Genomic DNA, 18,852 nt, shown 5'->3' on the forward strand with positions numbered 1-18,852 from the left:
GGAAATCAAATAAAACCAATGTTTGCAAACTGACACTCACAGGTAATAAGGGTTTAGTACTGTGCCCTTTAAAAACTGCTATTAATAAACTAAAAAAGACAATTATATCGTATTTTAAATTGTTTAAGATAACGAACGCAGCCTTTGACCGATATCTGTCATGAATACCTGGAAAGTCTACTTGAAGAATACCGTTTTTAAAAATGAAGTCCCGATATCAGTGCATACAACACGAGAACAGACACGCCAATAAACTGTCATTCGCCGATTAGAGTCCGCCGTCAAAAACCGGAGCAACTCATCGCAAAATATACCAACTTCAATCTAATAAATAAACCCTGGGGATGTTTTTAAAGGATAAACCTCAAAAACAGCCGCATTTTTCCGGCGCGTACAAACTGAAAACACGTGCCGTAAAAATGTCAGAACTTTCAACAAACTCGGCACATGTAATAATACTACTATACAATCTACTACAACACAACCGACCGACCGACCGAACCGTGCTGCTGCTGCTGCTGCTGCTGATACGTAAAATATTTTTCTACTACATTTTTATTTACTTCGCCTCCGTTCAGCAGTTATCTTACATTTCTAACCGGCAGAAAACCTCGTCAGAATCTTTCCCCCTCCCCCCCGAATCATGAACTAATGGCAATCGCCGAAAAAATTCGTACCAAACCAAAACATCTCGTGAATATTAAGTTAATAAGAGGAATATATGGAAACCACTCTATCGATCCATGGACTCTAAAACGATTCCTTTTAGAGTCCATGATCGATCGGGGGCACGAACTACTCAGACGGACAGTGACAATAATTCTAATGGAAACCGCTTTTCATCGGAGAAACACGAAGAATTATTCGCATTGTGTCGGAAAATGAGATACATTATCACTCGACGTACGAGTGCGAAACATAACAATTTCAAAAAAGATCAAAAATTCCTTCCGGGGGTGATCGCAATTTCGAATGAGATCGCTCGCGTTACACACGTCAGACACGCTTTCCGTTTACATAATAATCAACATAAATAAACGGCAACAATGGAGATGAGGACGTCACAACGCCATGGTTACGACGTATACACAAATTCTAGCGGGACGACGACGCAGTTCGGGCATGCGCCGACATCGTGATGTCATACCGATCCGTACCGCGAAAACTCCGCATTCCAGCGACTCGAAAAAATGTCTCGAACAATGCGAACTGACGACAATCAACCCGGAATGGAGAAACATAATCAAATCAATCGACAATATATATATATACTAAAAACAAATCACAAACCGGTTTGAATCCAACGACACTAACAGCGATAAAAACTAGAACAGCCCCTGAGTGGAATTTTTTGTGAAATGCGGTAGATAATAATTTACTGTGAATCATACGCGAATTTATAAAGCCATTAATTTCAATACGAGCGAACAACGACAAGACGAGACTCATCAATTCTAACACTACCGATAACCGATCTATTTAACAACGTTCCAAACCAGCGCAATCCGCTGCTCAATAATCTCCAAACCGCACAAAACAGAGAAAACCGTCTCTCAATTAATAAAGAGATTTGACATGCAATCCTACAGTTCAACGACAATCATCACGAAAAACTAACATTCAGTTTTTCTTGATAGCATTTCAACTCAAACTTTTAAATACCCAAGCCCGGTCCTACAGTGAGTACTATGCAATCGTCTTCAAAAACTTGTGTCAAATTTATCCTTTAGAAAAAAGACCTCATTTCGCCTAGAATTTGGAGAAAACCCCACCAAAAAATGCATTACTTACAATATCTCTTGAGAATATTCTTTTTGAATGCGGATGAGTTCGTATTGAAACTCGGCGAGGGCGGCGTCGGACTGCGTCGTTCCTCTTTCACTCGTACCTCGCTGTCCTCATTCAGCTGCTGTACCCTGCTGCTACGCCGCGCCGATTCGTGGTACAGCTGTTGTTGGCGTCGCCGTTCGAACAATAACTGACCGATCGTGCGAGCGTTCTGATATTGATAGTGATTATAGAGCTGCGAGTGAAGGAAATGAGGATGAGGGTACGGTATCCTCGCGGCGGACGCCGGTCTGTGAGGACGGAACGCGGCGACCGCGGGTGTCTTCGGCAACGATAAATCTAACACAGTCTGGTGACGATGATGAACCGTCTGCTGCTGTTGTTGCTGATGATGAAACTGATGATGATGAGAATGATGATAATAATAAGACGACGGATAGTACCAATCCTGAGGCATATACGGATGCGGGAATGTAAACAGCATCTCGGCGATTAAAAACGAATTTATAATTCCAGTTTCAATAATAATCCGTTAAACGAGAGATCGACGATCAACTGACATCGACAACGTCCGAATTCAGTAAAACGAGGTCGTTAAGCACACGTCGCGCTACGATGATCCATCGAGGTGTGATTAGAGCGTTGACTGTCGCCCGACGACGTTTTATATAATGAGGAAGTAAATCACCGGCACGATGTCGACTACCACGCATACCACACAACAACTCCGATCGGCAAGCCAGGAAGTAACGAACAGCACGCCAGTTAAGTCACATGACCCGAGAGAGAGACTCGGATTTAGGTCGATCACTGGCTGCGCGCGTACCGCGGTAGTGGCACATGTTGTGTGTGTGTGAATGTGAGGTATTTCCCGACGCCGTTGTTTACGCTCGTTTCATCGAACGCAGCCAATCAGAACGCTCGATCGTCGAATACACCTCGACATCAATAGATTGATAAAAGTCGTCAAACGAAGAATAGACGATAAATTATTTCGTATCGCGATTAAAAGAATTTGTTAATCATAAAATACTAATACAGAACGAAAGACATGAATTGTTGCCCGACGTTCTGGAGGAGTATTTAAGATTAAGAAGCGTCTGCTGCATTTGTTAAATCCGTTCTGACTTCGTATCGGGTTTTAACCATCCCCTAAACACGTCTCATCCAACCGGAGACACCCGTCATCGCAGCTCGGGTTCACCTGTCCTCGGGATCAGCTGCGCCGACGAACACACGTGGGACGCGACCAGACAAGAAAGATACATAATAAACAATAACATCGCAGAAAAGCAAACAGTTTGTCCTAGACACAACCGTAAGACGGCTAAACTAGCTAAATCAGGGACAGTGTGTTCGCAAACAGATCAGATTCTACTCGTCTTAGAGACACCGGCGGGAGATGTTTGGGCTGACGATGCTGCGTGGGAGACGCGCGGTTGATTCAGTGTTTATAAACACAGCGTACCGAACAGCGCACACATTACCCGCAATGTATCGATTACGACGCAGCGCGGTGGAATGAAATCGAGTCAATGTCAATGCCGAAATTTCACCATTCATTTTTAACTGCCGCATTGCGTAATCTAAATTCTCAAATATCAGACAAATTCGACTGACAATATTGCGTAATCTAAATTCTCAAATATCAGACAAATTCGACTGACAATATCTGAATAACGGGTTGAACGCATTTAACTCATGAATTTTCATGAGTATAAAATTCTTAGCAGCCAAAAAAGTCGATTAAGTCCTCACATTACTGAAATTGTCACTATTCATATTTCCAAATCGGCTCATTACCGTAAGATCATTATTTGGTTCGGTCATCGGCGAAATGATTGTCGCAGATCAGGACAGATTCTTCTACCATAAACTAAGACAGCCATAAATTGAGTTGTGTACAATTGTGTCTGAATTATTTTTGAATGCCAATGACCACTGAATGGCTGACAACACGACACACTTCAGTTTCAACACAGACTCAAATCATTTCATGAAATCCACCCAACTACAAGCGTATCAATATTTCGAAGCAGGTGCTATTGTTCAGGTACCATGGATACAAAAGACAAAAAGGGCGGAAGGCTTCCCAAGCATTCAAATCTAACCGACGATCATTTTGTAACAATGTATTCGCGAGCCTCATTCATTGGTTCCCAGAGATACTCGAAACATTCGAAATTACTCGCCACAAAAGGTGGAACGCCTTAACGATTTAAAATAATAGACCAAAGGAAAGGAAATCACGAGAATGTAAGTCACCAGGATAGAACCTCCTTGTTCTCGGTAACACGCCGAACATGTGCCATTTAAAAATATTCATAGTAACACCGCGGATGATACTTAAACATCATATAATAATAGAGATGTTGGTTTAAGGTGTTTCCTCAATTGGCGCTCATAACTGATAAACATTAAAAAAAGACACCTTTCAATCGCCGAACGAAATCGATAACAAAATGTCAAAGTTCCGCGAATTCCTCTGAAGTCAAAAGAAAAAAGCCCGCACGCGCACCGCACTCCCTAAATATCGATACCGATGATTTGTTTTATCACCTAGGGGATACAACAATGCGTCGTCGCGTCCATAACTCGGGTAAATACGAAAATACGACTGATTTATTTCACAATTCATCGAACGAGATCAAATATTTCCTGTTTCTCAATAACTCCGACAACGTCAGTCGTTCTTTTATACGAATAAATCCGGAATGTCGGCTTTTAAAATATCTCGATTTCGTTCGGAAAAACTTTTCTTCAGCGCCATTCATAATATAATTACTTCATTCGATATATACGTATATATATATATATACATATTGTACTTTGAAAGAACTAAAGCTGGTTTCGTAGGAAAGTTACTATTTACAATATCGACCTCGGCGATGGAAGAATGTCAATTCACGAAACTCGTTTATAGTTGACAATAATAAACCGGGTGTCTATTGATGTCGCGCTCTGTTGATGACGTACACACGCGACTATATTTCACATCACTTTCCTCCCGATATAGACGACTATGACGTAGAACGAGATGCCTGAAGACAAGGCGAAAAATTCCAAATATTCCGACGGAATTTTATCGAGAGAAAAAAAAAAGGGCGCCCGAATACAGATTCCGCGAAAGCCTCGTCGACGGAGGCCGCAAAAATGATCTAACGCTCGTTTTGAAATGAAAATAATTAAAGTGAAATAAAAAGCTTCTTTTACGTCAACCGCCGGGGCAAAGGGGGCTGTATATCTGTTAACAGATATATAATTATACAGTCAGTCCCCAGTAAAGTCATTTTTAATAAATGATTTTACTGAACTCAAGTCTAAAGAAGGTGAGGGTTCTGATCAGTACCAGATCAGACAATGAGGCCGTCTGCCAATAGGCCTATGGCCTTCTTTGATGGTAAATAATGATATGATATGATATATCAGGCCGAGCCCAACAATTCACGCGGATCTTAACTGGATACGTTCATGTTACATATATGGACAAAATTTGGCAAAACCAAAAATATCACTTGTCACAGAATCGCTGAGTGAGCGGTGTCAGTGAATGTCTCTTATTAGACACAGACCAAATTTGGGTTCGGACCGGGCAAAATCATCTCAGTCAGATTACCGCCTATAGTTTAACATTTGACTCTGACAATGCTCAAATTCTCAAAACACGTCAAAGCAGAATTACTTAAAGAGGACAATGTGAAGATGATAGTGAGGAGACAAACATGATAAGGATATGGTTATATCAGGGAAAAACTTCACGTAAAATAGCAGGCATAATCACTTTTAGTTAAATAGCTAAGAACAACTGATTTGTTCCCACAAACAGAAGATGGACAGGAAAAAATCTACGAACTAGTAATTCGCGTAGTTACATGTGATAATATCGTACCTATAAATAGACCATCGGTTATGTAGAAAATCATCGAAATAGAATTAATCCGTGATATTAATAAAGGAGTAATTAAACATACCCCATAGGTTCAATTACAACCGTTTATATTGAAATCAGTCTACTACTGTCAACACAACACCAGAACAGAATGGATGAATTACTACTGATCACTAACAACCTCTAAATGTAAAAACCACGGCGAAAAACTTGAATGATTTAAAACATCATGAAATCTATCATAACCGCAAAAAATATTCAAGATTAAAAGTTGACCCAGCTGGCCATCTATCTATCTACCCGGCAAATTACGTATATCTTCAAATCATGACCAAGCTAACTATATCAGACCTGGCAGCTATAGAAAAGAACGGATAACAAATTTTATTGCAGTTTAATGAGTAACCAGCCGATTAGCAGGAACAAGGTTCTGTTTATTATCAAAATATTTCGAGTTTTCAATAGATTTATCAATGTTCTCAGATAATAGTTTGTCGACACTGTTTGTTTGCCAAGCACGTATACATCGCAAAAGTAAAATTGTCATCTCTTCTCAACAAGATGGTTCTCACAGGTTTGCCAATAATGTTACAAATCATTGAATATATGGGAAATTCATATTTTCACCAGGAGCAATTCACTAAATTGTGTTTATAATCATTTTATACATCAAAGAATCTTAAGGCCAAAAATATATAGACCGTATTAGATCGGGATAGAAATTTCAACGATTAAGTTTATAAACGTATGTACTCTTCGCATGATACACCTCATCAAAGACTTTGAAAACTTTTATGATAAAAATAGATCAGAAACTGATAAAACTTCAAAATTTCAATAAGCCTTCTACGCCGCAGGGTAAAACCACAAATACACTATCACGCAAAATCAATGGTTTCTTTGAATTGAAAAAAAAATGTATGGCCAAACCCTCGCCAAACATAAACCAAATCTAGGCCTATAGCGAAGTCAAAACTAATCTATCCTCAACATCACTTTTTAAACAAACATGTCCACTATCACCTTGTCAAACTGCTCAAGAGCGTAAAATAAGTGAACTTCCAAACTGAATTCAGCTTCACAGATGATATTCCAGATTATCATCATCATCATCAGAGAGTTTTTGATATGATCTTCAAAGAGCGAGATTGAGTAAAATGAAACTAAACACGCAATGCTATCAAATACGACAAGAGACTGAAAACTATAAAGCAAATTCAGGACGCGAATCCATTCTTTTGTATCGAAACTTTTCAAACTGGCCCTCCGGCGATAACCCGCTTGAAATGGGTGTGGTTGCCATAAACAACCTTACCGAGTAATAACCTTTCAATAATGAAATGCCGCGAATTCTCAGTAGCACCATCGACCAGGCAAACAAAATCGTGGCGAATATTCCGCTAAAATCTATTTTTTCTGGGACTAAAATTTTTCTCAACGATTTTTTTTTTGTTTGTCGTCTAAAATCAGGAACGGAAGGAAACGATAGAAAAAACATCGAAATCAATTGTCGTCGATGTTTGTCAAGGATAGTCACAAAAATAAACTTCATTGAAGATACCAAATTCAGCGTTAAAAAAAAACGAAGGATTCAAACGATGTATTGAATTCTCAGCTGCGCGCTAGAATATTTACCGGTATAAATTGATTTCCGAAATCGAAAAAATAAGTACGAACACAAGCACCGCAAATGACGAACTATTAGTAAATTGGCGCTTTGAGTTACAAGGCGTGGCATCCAATCCAAATACATTTCAATAGTTGCACTGCTACTAAAAATTGAACTGCCTGTCGGCTTATTTATTTATAGCAGGCTTTGTGGAGAACGAGTAGAAAATCCCTTCCGGGAGGAAGAATTTGCCGCGACATCCGTAAAAATATCACTACATCGAATCTCGCTATTTACTTAGAGAAGAAAATACAGTTAAATATTGATTTTATTTACGTAAACGCGTGTCCAGAATATTAAATCCAGGGCTTTCACATTTAAACGCGATTCATTGGATTCGTCGAAAAAATGATGCGAATTAAGCCAAGTTCTACTGCGTAACTAAATCAGCAATAATTATAGTAGAATATTGTTTAACTATACAAACTGAACACGACTAACTAAATATGAAACATTTCTGAACTTCGGTTTTCGGCACTTAAAATGGAGACCTAAAAAAAAAACAATTAAGCAAGGATGGACTGAACAAAATGGAATCAATGGTGTTAATATTTCGCCCGTAGCTATCAAAACAGGCATATATATATATATATATATATATATATATATATATATATATATATATATATATATATATATATATATATTTACATATATATATTTACATATATTATTGACCGCGTAGAAATGACACGCGATCAAAGACACATTAAAGGTCACTTATATTCGACAGTGAGTATATAAATGACGTGATCTGGTAATAGCGCCAGCCTTTCATCTCGGATTCGATTACCTTCCAGAAAGCCAAGTATTCAATCACGGTCGTCTAATGTTGTTACACTCCGCGTTTTCTTTTTTAATTCAAATTATTTGAACTGTTGTTGTCGTCCGCGACATTGATCAATTTTAGATACTAATTAAAGTCTACATGAAAAGCCTAATCAGTTTTTAACGGGAATAGATTTTAAAACGTTTCGCTATATCGCGGCATCCGTCCGATGACAGACGCCGAGTAGAAATTCCATTAGAAATTCTTTCACCTCTCGCGAAGACGAGAACAGACGTCATACGACAAGATCAGACTCCGACGACTAACGACAAATCTAATATAATTTGTCGACAGATGTGATGAGTTGTTAGAGAGAACACTACACTACGTAACGAGATAATGGAAGGGATGGCATTACAAATGGACTTCACTTCCTTCCGGTATTATTCCTTATTCGTGACGGGCCACTTTTATTGTCGTCGCGCTCGGGCCACTTTTATTGTCGTCGCGCTGAAGTCACATCCAATGTATCATGACACGAGCGAGCGGCTGGCGTCACTAATTCTCTCACATCTCACATGTTTTTTTGAATATCGTAAGTACATTGATCTCCGGTCATTAGTCCGAATGCGATCGCCGTCGCCATCTAGTGTCAGAAGTAAACACCAAACAACGCGCACTTCACTGCCATCTATCATAGTTCATATGGAACTAAGCGAAAGGTAAACAAGGCAATTTTCTCATACAAGCCGTTTAACTCATTAGTGCTCAGGAATTTCACTATGTAGTGTCTATATTACCTCCTCAGAAATTTTCGGAGGTTTTCCACATTTACCATGATATAAAACAGCTCATTTCCAGTTGTTTTTATGTATTACAAGTTTGTGTTAGTTTGTTGTGAACACATTATTCTTTCGATAAAAAATTTGATGAGGTGGGCCACCAAAATTGTGACCTTTTGTCCCCCTGAAATTCATCCAGACTTATTTGCATATAAGCGAAGGCTTAGATATCATTTTTGTTCATACTTCAAATTTCGTGAATTTTAAATACAGTTGGAAGAGTTTGATTTCTGTATGGAATTCTTTCGACAGGTATGTCTAGTTCATTCTACACTAATGGGTTCGAATCCCACTGTAACTGATTTTGTGTAGTATATGAATAAGAGATGATTCGTGTAGCTTGAGGATTAATAGGCAGGATGGATGCGGGCGGCTTGAGGGCTGGAAAGAGTAAGGAGTGGAAGTATTGAGCTGGAAACCATACATTTAGGGTTGAAAGAAAATCTCATCCGCCGATCTCAACTTTCACAGGTAATTTCATAACAACTGGATTACACAACTTCTCAGATTCCTATCAATTTACATCTTACTGATTTTACGCATGATATAGCAATCTCAACATATTTCCCTGATTTTTAACTTCTTTCAAAATTAAATTCCCCGACTGTAAAGAAATTCGCTAATTTCCAGGCAAGCAGATACCCAGTGATTGCTTTATCCACTTATTTGGACTGACTGAGGGCACTCAATCAGTTAACCTTCCTTTATGTTAAAACCTTACAAAATAAATATTCAGTAAATGAAAACTTTTAAAGCAAAATAAAGTTAAATACCGGGAATAAAAAGTGAAAAGCAAGCACCGACCCAGAAGTAGCCAATGGTAGTGTAAGCGGACTACAAATCCATCGATTCTTAGAAAATAAAAACTTTTTGAAATATTCATCACTTATAACCATAATCGGAGGACCTGGTCATAAACCTGTAAAAGCTGACACTAAGCAACACGTGAATATGGACATACCCAGGATTGTTTGAAGCTGGAAGCGTAAGCATAGTACATACGCACATAAGGAGGGCGAGTTGAAACGCAAAATCCCTAAATATGCGTATAGCGATGTTGGAGCTGAAAGACTTGCTCACGGCACAAACCACTATTAAATTGACCTAGATATGTTCCGTTTGAACTTAAATTAATGAAGACGAAATGACGTTTGCGAAATATTTCCTTTTCGTACCAATTTTCGAAACTTCGGGGAGGTTGAAGAGACAACAAATTTATTTGTAGTATGTCACGATGGTTCCTTAACTTCCGAGTATGACACTATTATACACACTTTTTCAGGGTGGCCACTTTAATGACTTTTTGTGGCTTTTTCCCCAAACTTTCATATAAGTTTTATTTTCTCTAATTTAAAAAAAGACGTTATATACGTAAAACATAGGGATGGAAACGGTTTGAATTTACATGCGACCTAAATATCACAACAAAATTCCCTGACTTTCATAAGGTGAACGACTTTTCCCAGCTGATTTCAAGGTAAGTGGCCACCCTATAAGACAAAGCTTTTCATCCATACCAGGTTTGGACACAAACGCAAACTGATTAAGAACGAAGTCACAAATTTAGCTTAACAAATATCGATGCAGCACAAGCATTAATGAGACTAACCTTATGAACCGTTTATTTGAGGGACTGAAGTCCGAGGACACCACACAGGAAGGGAATGATCATTAAAAGAAAAGTGAAAAGAATCTACGAAATACAGGATAGACGAACAGTCAAACGCTATGATGATGATCTACATTATTTATCAATGCCGCGGGCGACGAGTTGAATTGAAACATATTGGTATCTAGTATCATCGCTGCCATTTATACATCAACCCTTGGAAAATCAGTCACCCATTTTAAAACATCTGCTCTCCGTCTTTAAAATCAAGTTGATGTCAATTCTATCAATGCTAACAACAAATGATTAACAATTGCAGATAGCACCAAGAAAATTAACTATAAATTTCTTTATTTTCAGGGTATCAAAAGGTCCAGCAGCACCAATAACATAATAACACTACACAACGACTTTTCCTTTAAAATCCTGGGGTATAATGAAAACTGATAGGGTTAGGATTCACAACTGATCATAAAAATACAATTTTTGAAATAGCAATGCTAGTGCTAGAGGTATGTAGAGTAGTAGGCCAGATTGGGCAGTCCTAAACACCAAGTTTTAGAAGCTTCACTCAGGGAAATTTTGGATGTCAACAACTGGTATAGCCCATCTTACTAAATATTAAAAGTGATTGCTAATGTTTCGTGGACTAGTCGGGTGCTGAGGGGTGAAACAAGCAGTCAAACTTCAGAACTACAGAAACAGGAAGTAAATCGCGTTCTTCCCGTATCGGGAAACGTGGTTTACTTCCTGGTTTGAAAATCATCGATTTGAACACGAATTTCTCGACAACACGACCACAGAATAACGCATTATCGACCCCAAAACAAACTGTATCAATTACTCATTCGCATTTCGTTTGATACAAATTGTATTAACGAGCTTACCCGCTTGAATTAGCAAATCTAAACTCTTTGCGCCTTCAGAACACGCGGCCATCTTGATAGACTTAGATACACAATTGATCCGCCAATGTGAACACGCCGGAAATAATTTTGACAGCCGATGAGATTTCAACTAATCAATTCAAAATCACCTTTTTGCGCATCGATATCGATATGATCAATTGAATTTCGGTGGTTTTTAAGGAAGTTAAGGTTTTCCTTACGTTTTTTACCAATCGGATTTAGTGCACTATTTTCACAGCGATGCGATACCGCAGTAGTTATAGGTCATAAGTTGAATAAAGGTGAAGGCCGATGAGCGATGTACACAAAGCGCCAATGCGCGACTGTTTACATGTCATTCGATTGGCGGCAATTTCCTTATATAGGCCGACGGTTCGAATCCCGGCGTATTCGGTTTTGGATTACGTCCGCGGGCCTTAGATGTAAGTGCACCAATAATATCGATAAATTAGCACAATTAATTTACAGACATTTTGCATGATTTTGAGGTCCAATGATATTTACACACTAAACTAACACAATATATTTTCGTCATGTTTATCAATTTCCGCCACTATGGTCATCAAGATATTAAGACATCGGAATCAGTCGTCTACCAGTAAAGAAATGTTACATTTTATTGTGAACCCATTTAAACTGTTTTCCCGTGACTAAATACTATTTTTTTCTTTAAATGCGGCTACTTCATCAGGGATATAATTGTCAGGCTATTTTAGCAATCAATACCAAACAAAAGTACCAAAATACGAATAAGCACAAATTTTTCAATTAATTTCAAGACATAAAAAAAGTACAAAATAGTATTTTTCGATAAATGAACGGTTCAGCAAAATAAGTATAACTGCCAGTCAAGGTTGGGAACACAAGCAGGTAGGCTCTCGCCTGTAAGTTAGATTTCGCCTAATGTTAAAACCTAATCTCATGATCATGAGATAATTCAAATTTTTGCATTTAATTTCGAGGGATCAATTATCTTAATCTTTATGGGATCGTTCATTTATTACGTACGCATAAAATTTGAATTTATAAAAAATTCACGTTTTTATTCATTTATTGCTTACGTTTTTGTAATTCGTCGTTTTTTATAATTGGTTCGTCTAATTCCTCTGCGCTCTCCGTGTCTTCGTCTTCATCTGGAGCCGTGCGAGTCTCACGAGTTACATCAATAATAAACGTTTGAGGATCGATGCCCGTTTCGCTGGATATTTTCGAACTTATTTCCATGATCGTTGAGAGCACGGTTGGGCAATCCGGGTCCACGATACCGTCCACGATCACCTCTTGTTGCAGTTCAGCCTCAGACGTCGCGGCGCTGTCTTGTGTGACTGGTTCTAAACTTGTGTAGTTCGATAATTCGTACGGTTCGGGCATTACTATAACTGATGGCTCGACTTCCTGAACTTCCTACAAACAATTAAAGTCGACCAACGTCTGAGAATTACCTGACCCGGGTACCCGAACGAAGATTAATGTTTGGGGCTATTTTTCACATTCCGCACGCTCTTACCATATCGACTTCTTTGTAAAGTTGTTGCTCGTCGAAAGTAAAAAGGTCCAAAAACGGGAGCTCGTTATAGCTATGCGATATTTCTGCCATTCTGTAAATCAAAATTAACGAAAAAACCTTTCACATTTCGGCCAATTGAATAAGAACGGTAAACGTCAGGTCAGGCGAAAGCGCATTTCAATTTGGTTCTAGTTTAACTACAGATCCCGGGACAGACATATAAAGTATTCCTTTTATTTCTTTCACTGTAGCGGGACAAATTGTTAAATATTTTGTTAACGTATTCTTATATTGTATATTTTCTAGTTTGTTGAGTTGAATTTCTCAACTGACAATTATAATTTACTGACCTGTCCATAGCGTGTTAAAAAAGCACCGGTAAACCACCGAAAATTGAAAGGATCTTAACCAGACTGTGGTTAGTTTCGCGATCGAAGATTTTTGCGAACTATATATCCGACATGAAAGGAAGGCTTCACACTAGATAACTACAGTAACCCTATAATCCTTAGAAGATTTCAGAATGGCTGTTGTCGCGTACAAAGGTACGCGTATATATCCAACAAGCTAAACGCGTCACTGTGATTCTAAAGTCCCAGCTTTACCTATACACTCATACACATATGTATTAGAAACCTTTCTTGACCTGTAATATTGCTGATTATTAAAGGTCTATATATCGAGGAAAACAGATAAGGCCGATGACTGGGATCATCACCAAACTACCGCTGCCAGAAAGTGCTGATAAGATAATAGCATAGTGTTTAACCCATTAGACGAAAAACAATAGCCGCCGATAAACAATAGGCCCAACTATTTGATACTTTTTGGCGAAGAGTTTCGAAACAATTCCCTATAGCGCCTACAGTACATATTATCTTGTATCTATTTTGTGTGTATAAAACATGCGCAAGTCGAGGTGGCTCAACTCGGTCGTGCCCGTTCAAAAATCCAATCCCACTAAGTTAATCTATATCCTATAGACAGATAACGATACGCGTTATAAATCTTCACTTACCAAATGCATTTAAACATAGATATATTAAGAGATTTCCAACCAGTAAAATTAACTTTTAAGGAGATTATCGTTTGTTGTTGACAATCAGAGAATTCCTGTCGTAACACAATTTCTATTCGTAAATGGTCGACGCGTACGCGCTCGTCGCGAGCACACACGTAGTTAGTTAGTTTAGAGGGTCACATACAAATGAAGTCTCGGAATTCTTTTCATTGTGTGTCTAAAACAGCAAAATTCAAAACGTTTTAAGAAGGATTGCGCGACTAGCAAAATTACGTATTGGCACATTACAGGAGCTGGATTTATCTTGCATTTCACGAATAGACAATTATCAATTCGGTACATTGAGATATGTTTTGGTTATAATAATATGACCTGACGAACTATCACACAAAATGAACACCGACCACCGCGCCACTGTACATTAGGTTAATTGCACCCGCTTAATATACACACTAGGACAAATAATTTTCAACATAATTTCCGCCGACAGAATGAAGCTGGTGTTTAAAAGGCAACTGTACAAAGCGAATGTTTAAACAAGGTTTATCCTTTATAAATAGATATGACTTCACCTTTTCAAGTATATGTAGCGATTAAATTAATTTAATAGAAAACAGCTTTAATTCAGAGCTTATTCTCCGCCAACAAAATAAGTATCATTTTAAAATGCGATGACATTATCATATACTAAAACATCCTCGTTATCGTTGCGTATGATTATTTACATAATTCAGATGACAAGACATCAAATCACAAAATCAAATTCGTTCAATCATATATATCTATGATATCCGCGTGTCACGTGTCAGTGAAATCTAGGTCAAGAACCGCCCAAAAATTATCAATGACAAAATGATGTCAGGCAAAACTTACTTTCAAGATAAAATCTGGTACTTTGAATCCGTTCTACCGGTGAATAGACGTAGCAGACGCGTATTAGTGTCACGCGACAGTTGAGTCATTATTGATGAATGAATGAACTGCCAGTGTGCATAGGGAATTTCCCTAGTCAGTCATGTGATAGTCCCAATTTAATTCGATAGATGGCGATAATGTCTGTGTTTACAGTCAGCAGTCTGCTAGCCTTGAGGCGATGTATTACTAGTTCGCGATGACAATAAAAAAACCACAAAAATATCCTCTTAGCGAAAACGATCAAATTCCAAAAAGACTACTGACGCTACATTTTAGACGCGTTATTTTTTCAAAATATTTATTTCCCAGCCTTTTCAACGAAGACACAAATTTAACACAACTTTTACATCATAAGAACCTAGATATGAACACATTCTTTGTGTGATTTTTCGTAACAGAAAATTAAGAGACAAAACTTATTGTATTCAGTAGGATTACCAGAAACGCCACTTTAATTGCATAAAATTTCTAATTAAAACCATTAAGGCGGCGATAAAAATCAGCAAACTTTCGAATCGATAAACTATTTCATGATGCGCCATCAATAATATTGATTCCATGATCATTCATCACGCATAGCACTAGCATTCACAATATCTCTCCTAAGTTCAGTTTATAAATGCATGTTTCACCAAATGAAAAGATGATACCGAGGAGAATAACTCAGCTCAGCTTACAGACTTCAACTCAACATCAAATACCAGCGTGCTATTTCCTGGAATCGGACCCATAGTCTTCTGACCATAACTGAAAAATCACAATTTTTTTTCGATTAAATCATGGTCATAATCCATTTAGATTCAAATTGAAAATTTCGTAATCGATGGTTAAAACTTACCCTTGTGATGGTGGAATAGTGATCGTACGTTTGCCTCCAACTTTCATTCCTAAAACGGAGAATATTCAATAATTCAATTATTTCATTGATGCCAATTCAATACCAAGCACTTGAAGACGATGTACAAACCTTTTAATCCTGTCTCCCAGCCCGCAATCACTTCCTTTTTACCGAGTTTGAACTTGAATGGATTTCCTTGTTGACACGAATCGAAAGTTTTACCACTTTGTAATTTTCCCGTGTAATAAACACCGACCTGCAAAATGAGATACACATTCGGGATTACCTAAAAATCCATGATCGTCTTTCAAAGAAAAATTAACATCTCCCAATCTACAGCACTCACATGTTTGCCAAACTTAGCTTCCGGTCCGGTTCCGACTTTGTGTTCCACCATAGTCACTCCACCGGCAAGTTGGGCTTTTTTCGGGGTCTTGCCTTGTTGCTCTTTTGGAGTTTTGTTGCCCTTTCCGGCTTTGTCTCCTTGACCTTGTTCCTTCGGAGTTTTCGGGGTTTTCTTTGGTTGTTCTTTTCCCGCTTTTTGAGCAGGTGTTTTCGGCGTTTTGTTTCCCTGTGGTTGCTGTTCAGTTACCTATGAAATTCAAAATGGATACAATAAAATCATAGAAATAAACTGAACAATACGTACAGTCAGACTATCTTAATTCAGATCAGTTTAATACTGATTCCACCTGTGCATGAATGTAAGTTAAATATGATATATTGTTTGGATTTCTCATAAAACATTGGTCCTGAACGAACGGAATTAAGCGGGTTCTACTACATTCAATTTCAACAAGCCCGAATTATATTCATATTTCTTACCTCTCCATTCTTCTTCTTGTTCTTCTTTTTCGAGCTCGGCGTTGCGGTTTCAACATTATTGCCTTTCGGGGTACCCTTAGCAGCTGGAGTGCCAACATCTTTTTTGGCTTTAGGGCTACCAGCACCAGCAGCAGCGGCAGCAGCAGCCTCTTGTGTGGTGTTCTGCTTCTTTTTATTCTTCTTTTTCTTGGAGGCAGATTGCTGAAATTTCAACCGAGTTGGACAATTCAACACAATGTACAGCATACACACGTTTTGCACATTTATCTACAAATCTAACGTATTCTTATCAATCTTGATAACTTCAACTCTTATGAAAACAGATCTGACCTGTTGAGCCTGTGCCTCTAATAGTTTGACGAGATCTTCATTATCACTTTCATCATCATCATCGTCATCATCATTTTCCTCAGCTTCATCTAACACTAACGTTCTTCTCACATCTTCATCTGTAAGAGATAACGAGATACTTGCACGTCCACTCAACATTCAGATACTGACACAGGGGCAAATTTAGAAATTTTGCGTATAAATCACACGCCCGCCCCAACATCTATGAATCTCTTACCATCACTTTCTACATCCTCAAAATCTTCATCATCGTCGTCATCTTCTGTAATTAGAAATTTTTAAAACAATATAAAACTTTTTCATCGAAGTCTTATTGATAATTTGAAAAGCATTTCTAGCAGAATTAAATCAGTTCTTACCATCACTGTCGGCCTCTACTACTTCAGCAGTTTTCATTTTCTTATTCATCTTTTTCTGTTCCACCGACTTTTTACGTTTAGCTGTACAATTAGAAAAAAAATTTTCACCGCTATCAAATCGACGCATCGATAAATAAATCTCAACGAAGAGTTAATTGATTTACCATTTTTCGGCTTCCAGTTCGTTTCATCATCACTTTCATTGTCAGCATCAGCCAGAGCCTGTAACGTTGGCACATCTACAAAACATTTATCAAAAACACCGTCAAAGTAGTGAAAGCTTTTGAGAGATATTATAAGTCTCTCAGTAAAATGACTGAAGAAGGGTGGTAGCAACCACCTGAAATATTTTTTATGTTTTGAATTAACTTTTTAGATAAATCCATTCGTTGTCGGACTGCAGGCAATAGATTCATAACAGATTTGAATAGACAATTATAACAATGTATAAACCCACAGCACTTCACTGGGAAGGAAACATCATTTGGTCTTTAATTTAAAGGAAACATCATTCTCTCTTACCTTCTTCCGAGTCATCGTCATCATCACTGACTTCCATTTCGCTGTCCTCGTCTGTTTCCTCTAAACCGCTCAGATTATCGTCGTCAAACTTGTCATCTTCGACCAAGTAACCGCTCAAATGAACATTGCCTGAAAATAGAACAATTCTCTTACTTTAATTCAGTTATTTCTCTCTTATATTTAGGACGATTCTTTTTCTAGCTATACGAACCAGTTCCCTTGGTGAAGAATGTGACCTCTTCTCCTTCTGTGAAGTTCAGATCCAACGTCTGCTGTTGCAATTTGCCGTGCTGTAAAGTGCATAGCAAGAATTCAGCTTTCTCGTGTTGAATCATCACCGAAACAGCACCTTTCATATCTATAAATAATAATACAACAAAATTAATTCAGCGCTTTTAACTCCCTTTATGATTAAACCTTGAGGCGAAACCTACCAGGATCATACTCCAGGGCCGCCATTGAGATGTGATATGAATACTCAACAGTCTGGGAGTAACGTTTACCGCCATCAAGAGTCAAACCTACAAACAAAATCGTGGAATCATTAATAATAACAAGAGAATCAACTGAATCTGTAAAAAACGAACATTTAATTTCTTCTCTCAACCACAAATTAAATCAAATAATTTTCATATAAATCTTATCCAAAATTGAAATATCAATCCTAAAACGATGACGAAGTTTCAGCGCAAACTCGGAATTGTTTGAGCCGGCAACGTTTATATCGAAGCTGTCTGTGCCTTTTGTTAATTAGCACATTTTACCAGAAAAAAAATATACCGCTAGAAATTCCTGGTTTTCATCCGCAATAACGAACCAACACAATAAAACTCTGATCAGTATAATCATACAGTGGTAGTTAATGAACGAATATACAGCGACAACCTACCCCAAAACATGTTTTGAACTTCGTTTAAGACGACCATTTCCTAGCACGTGTGTAAAAAGAATGAAAGTTCCAGAGGGCAGCACCAGCAGCGTAACATATCAATTTCAAGTCCGAATACGTGGAATACGACTACCGCGGATTCCGTAGCATC

General features: G+C 38.1%; 2 protein-coding genes across 6 annotated transcripts in view; both read right to left on the bottom strand.

Annotated features, from left to right (window-relative positions):
* LOC141906543 (ETS-related transcription factor Elf-1-like) overlaps positions 1–14,961 on the bottom strand; it is a 31,126-nt gene extending 16,165 nt beyond the window's left edge. The window contains exons 1-4 of one of the 5 annotated variants that reach the window (XM_074795881.1): positions 14,876–14,908; positions 14,000–14,219; positions 12,982–13,072; positions 12,536–12,878 (exon numbers count right to left, since the gene is read on the bottom strand). In XM_074795881.1, coding sequence (XP_074651982.1) covers positions 12,536–12,878; positions 12,982–13,071 — 433 coding nt within the window. In that variant the 5' untranslated portion in view covers position 13,072; positions 14,000–14,219; positions 14,876–14,908. Of the gene's footprint in view, positions 1–1,791; positions 2,625–12,535; positions 12,879–12,981; positions 13,073–13,331; positions 13,699–13,999; positions 14,220–14,875 lie in introns of those variants that run through there. The other 4 variants (XM_074795880.1, XM_074795879.1, XM_074795882.1 and 1 more) reach the window with 4 other exon arrangements.
* A 226-nt stretch (positions 14,962–15,187) lies between these two features.
* Positions 15,188–18,782, bottom strand: LOC141905168 (46 kDa FK506-binding nuclear protein-like). The gene is made up of 13 exons (XM_074793944.1): positions 18,702–18,782; positions 18,247–18,333; positions 18,024–18,170; positions 17,813–17,941; positions 17,455–17,529; positions 17,291–17,371; positions 17,149–17,193; positions 16,911–17,029; positions 16,581–16,781; positions 16,102–16,347; positions 15,885–16,011; positions 15,756–15,804; positions 15,188–15,664 (listed from the first exon to the last, which is right to left on the bottom strand). Exons 1-13 carry the CDS (start codon positions 18,736–18,738, stop codon positions 15,586–15,588), a joined length of 1,422 nt encoding a protein of 473 aa, XP_074650045.1. The 5' UTR covers positions 18,739–18,782; the 3' UTR covers positions 15,188–15,585.
* Positions 18,783–18,852: the final 70 nt, after the last annotated feature.

This window comes from Tubulanus polymorphus, chromosome 5, assembly GCF_964204645.1.
Source record: "Tubulanus polymorphus chromosome 5, tnTubPoly1.2, whole genome shotgun sequence".
Classification (NCBI taxonomy): domain Eukaryota; kingdom Metazoa; phylum Nemertea; class Palaeonemertea; order Tubulaniformes; family Tubulanidae; genus Tubulanus; species Tubulanus polymorphus.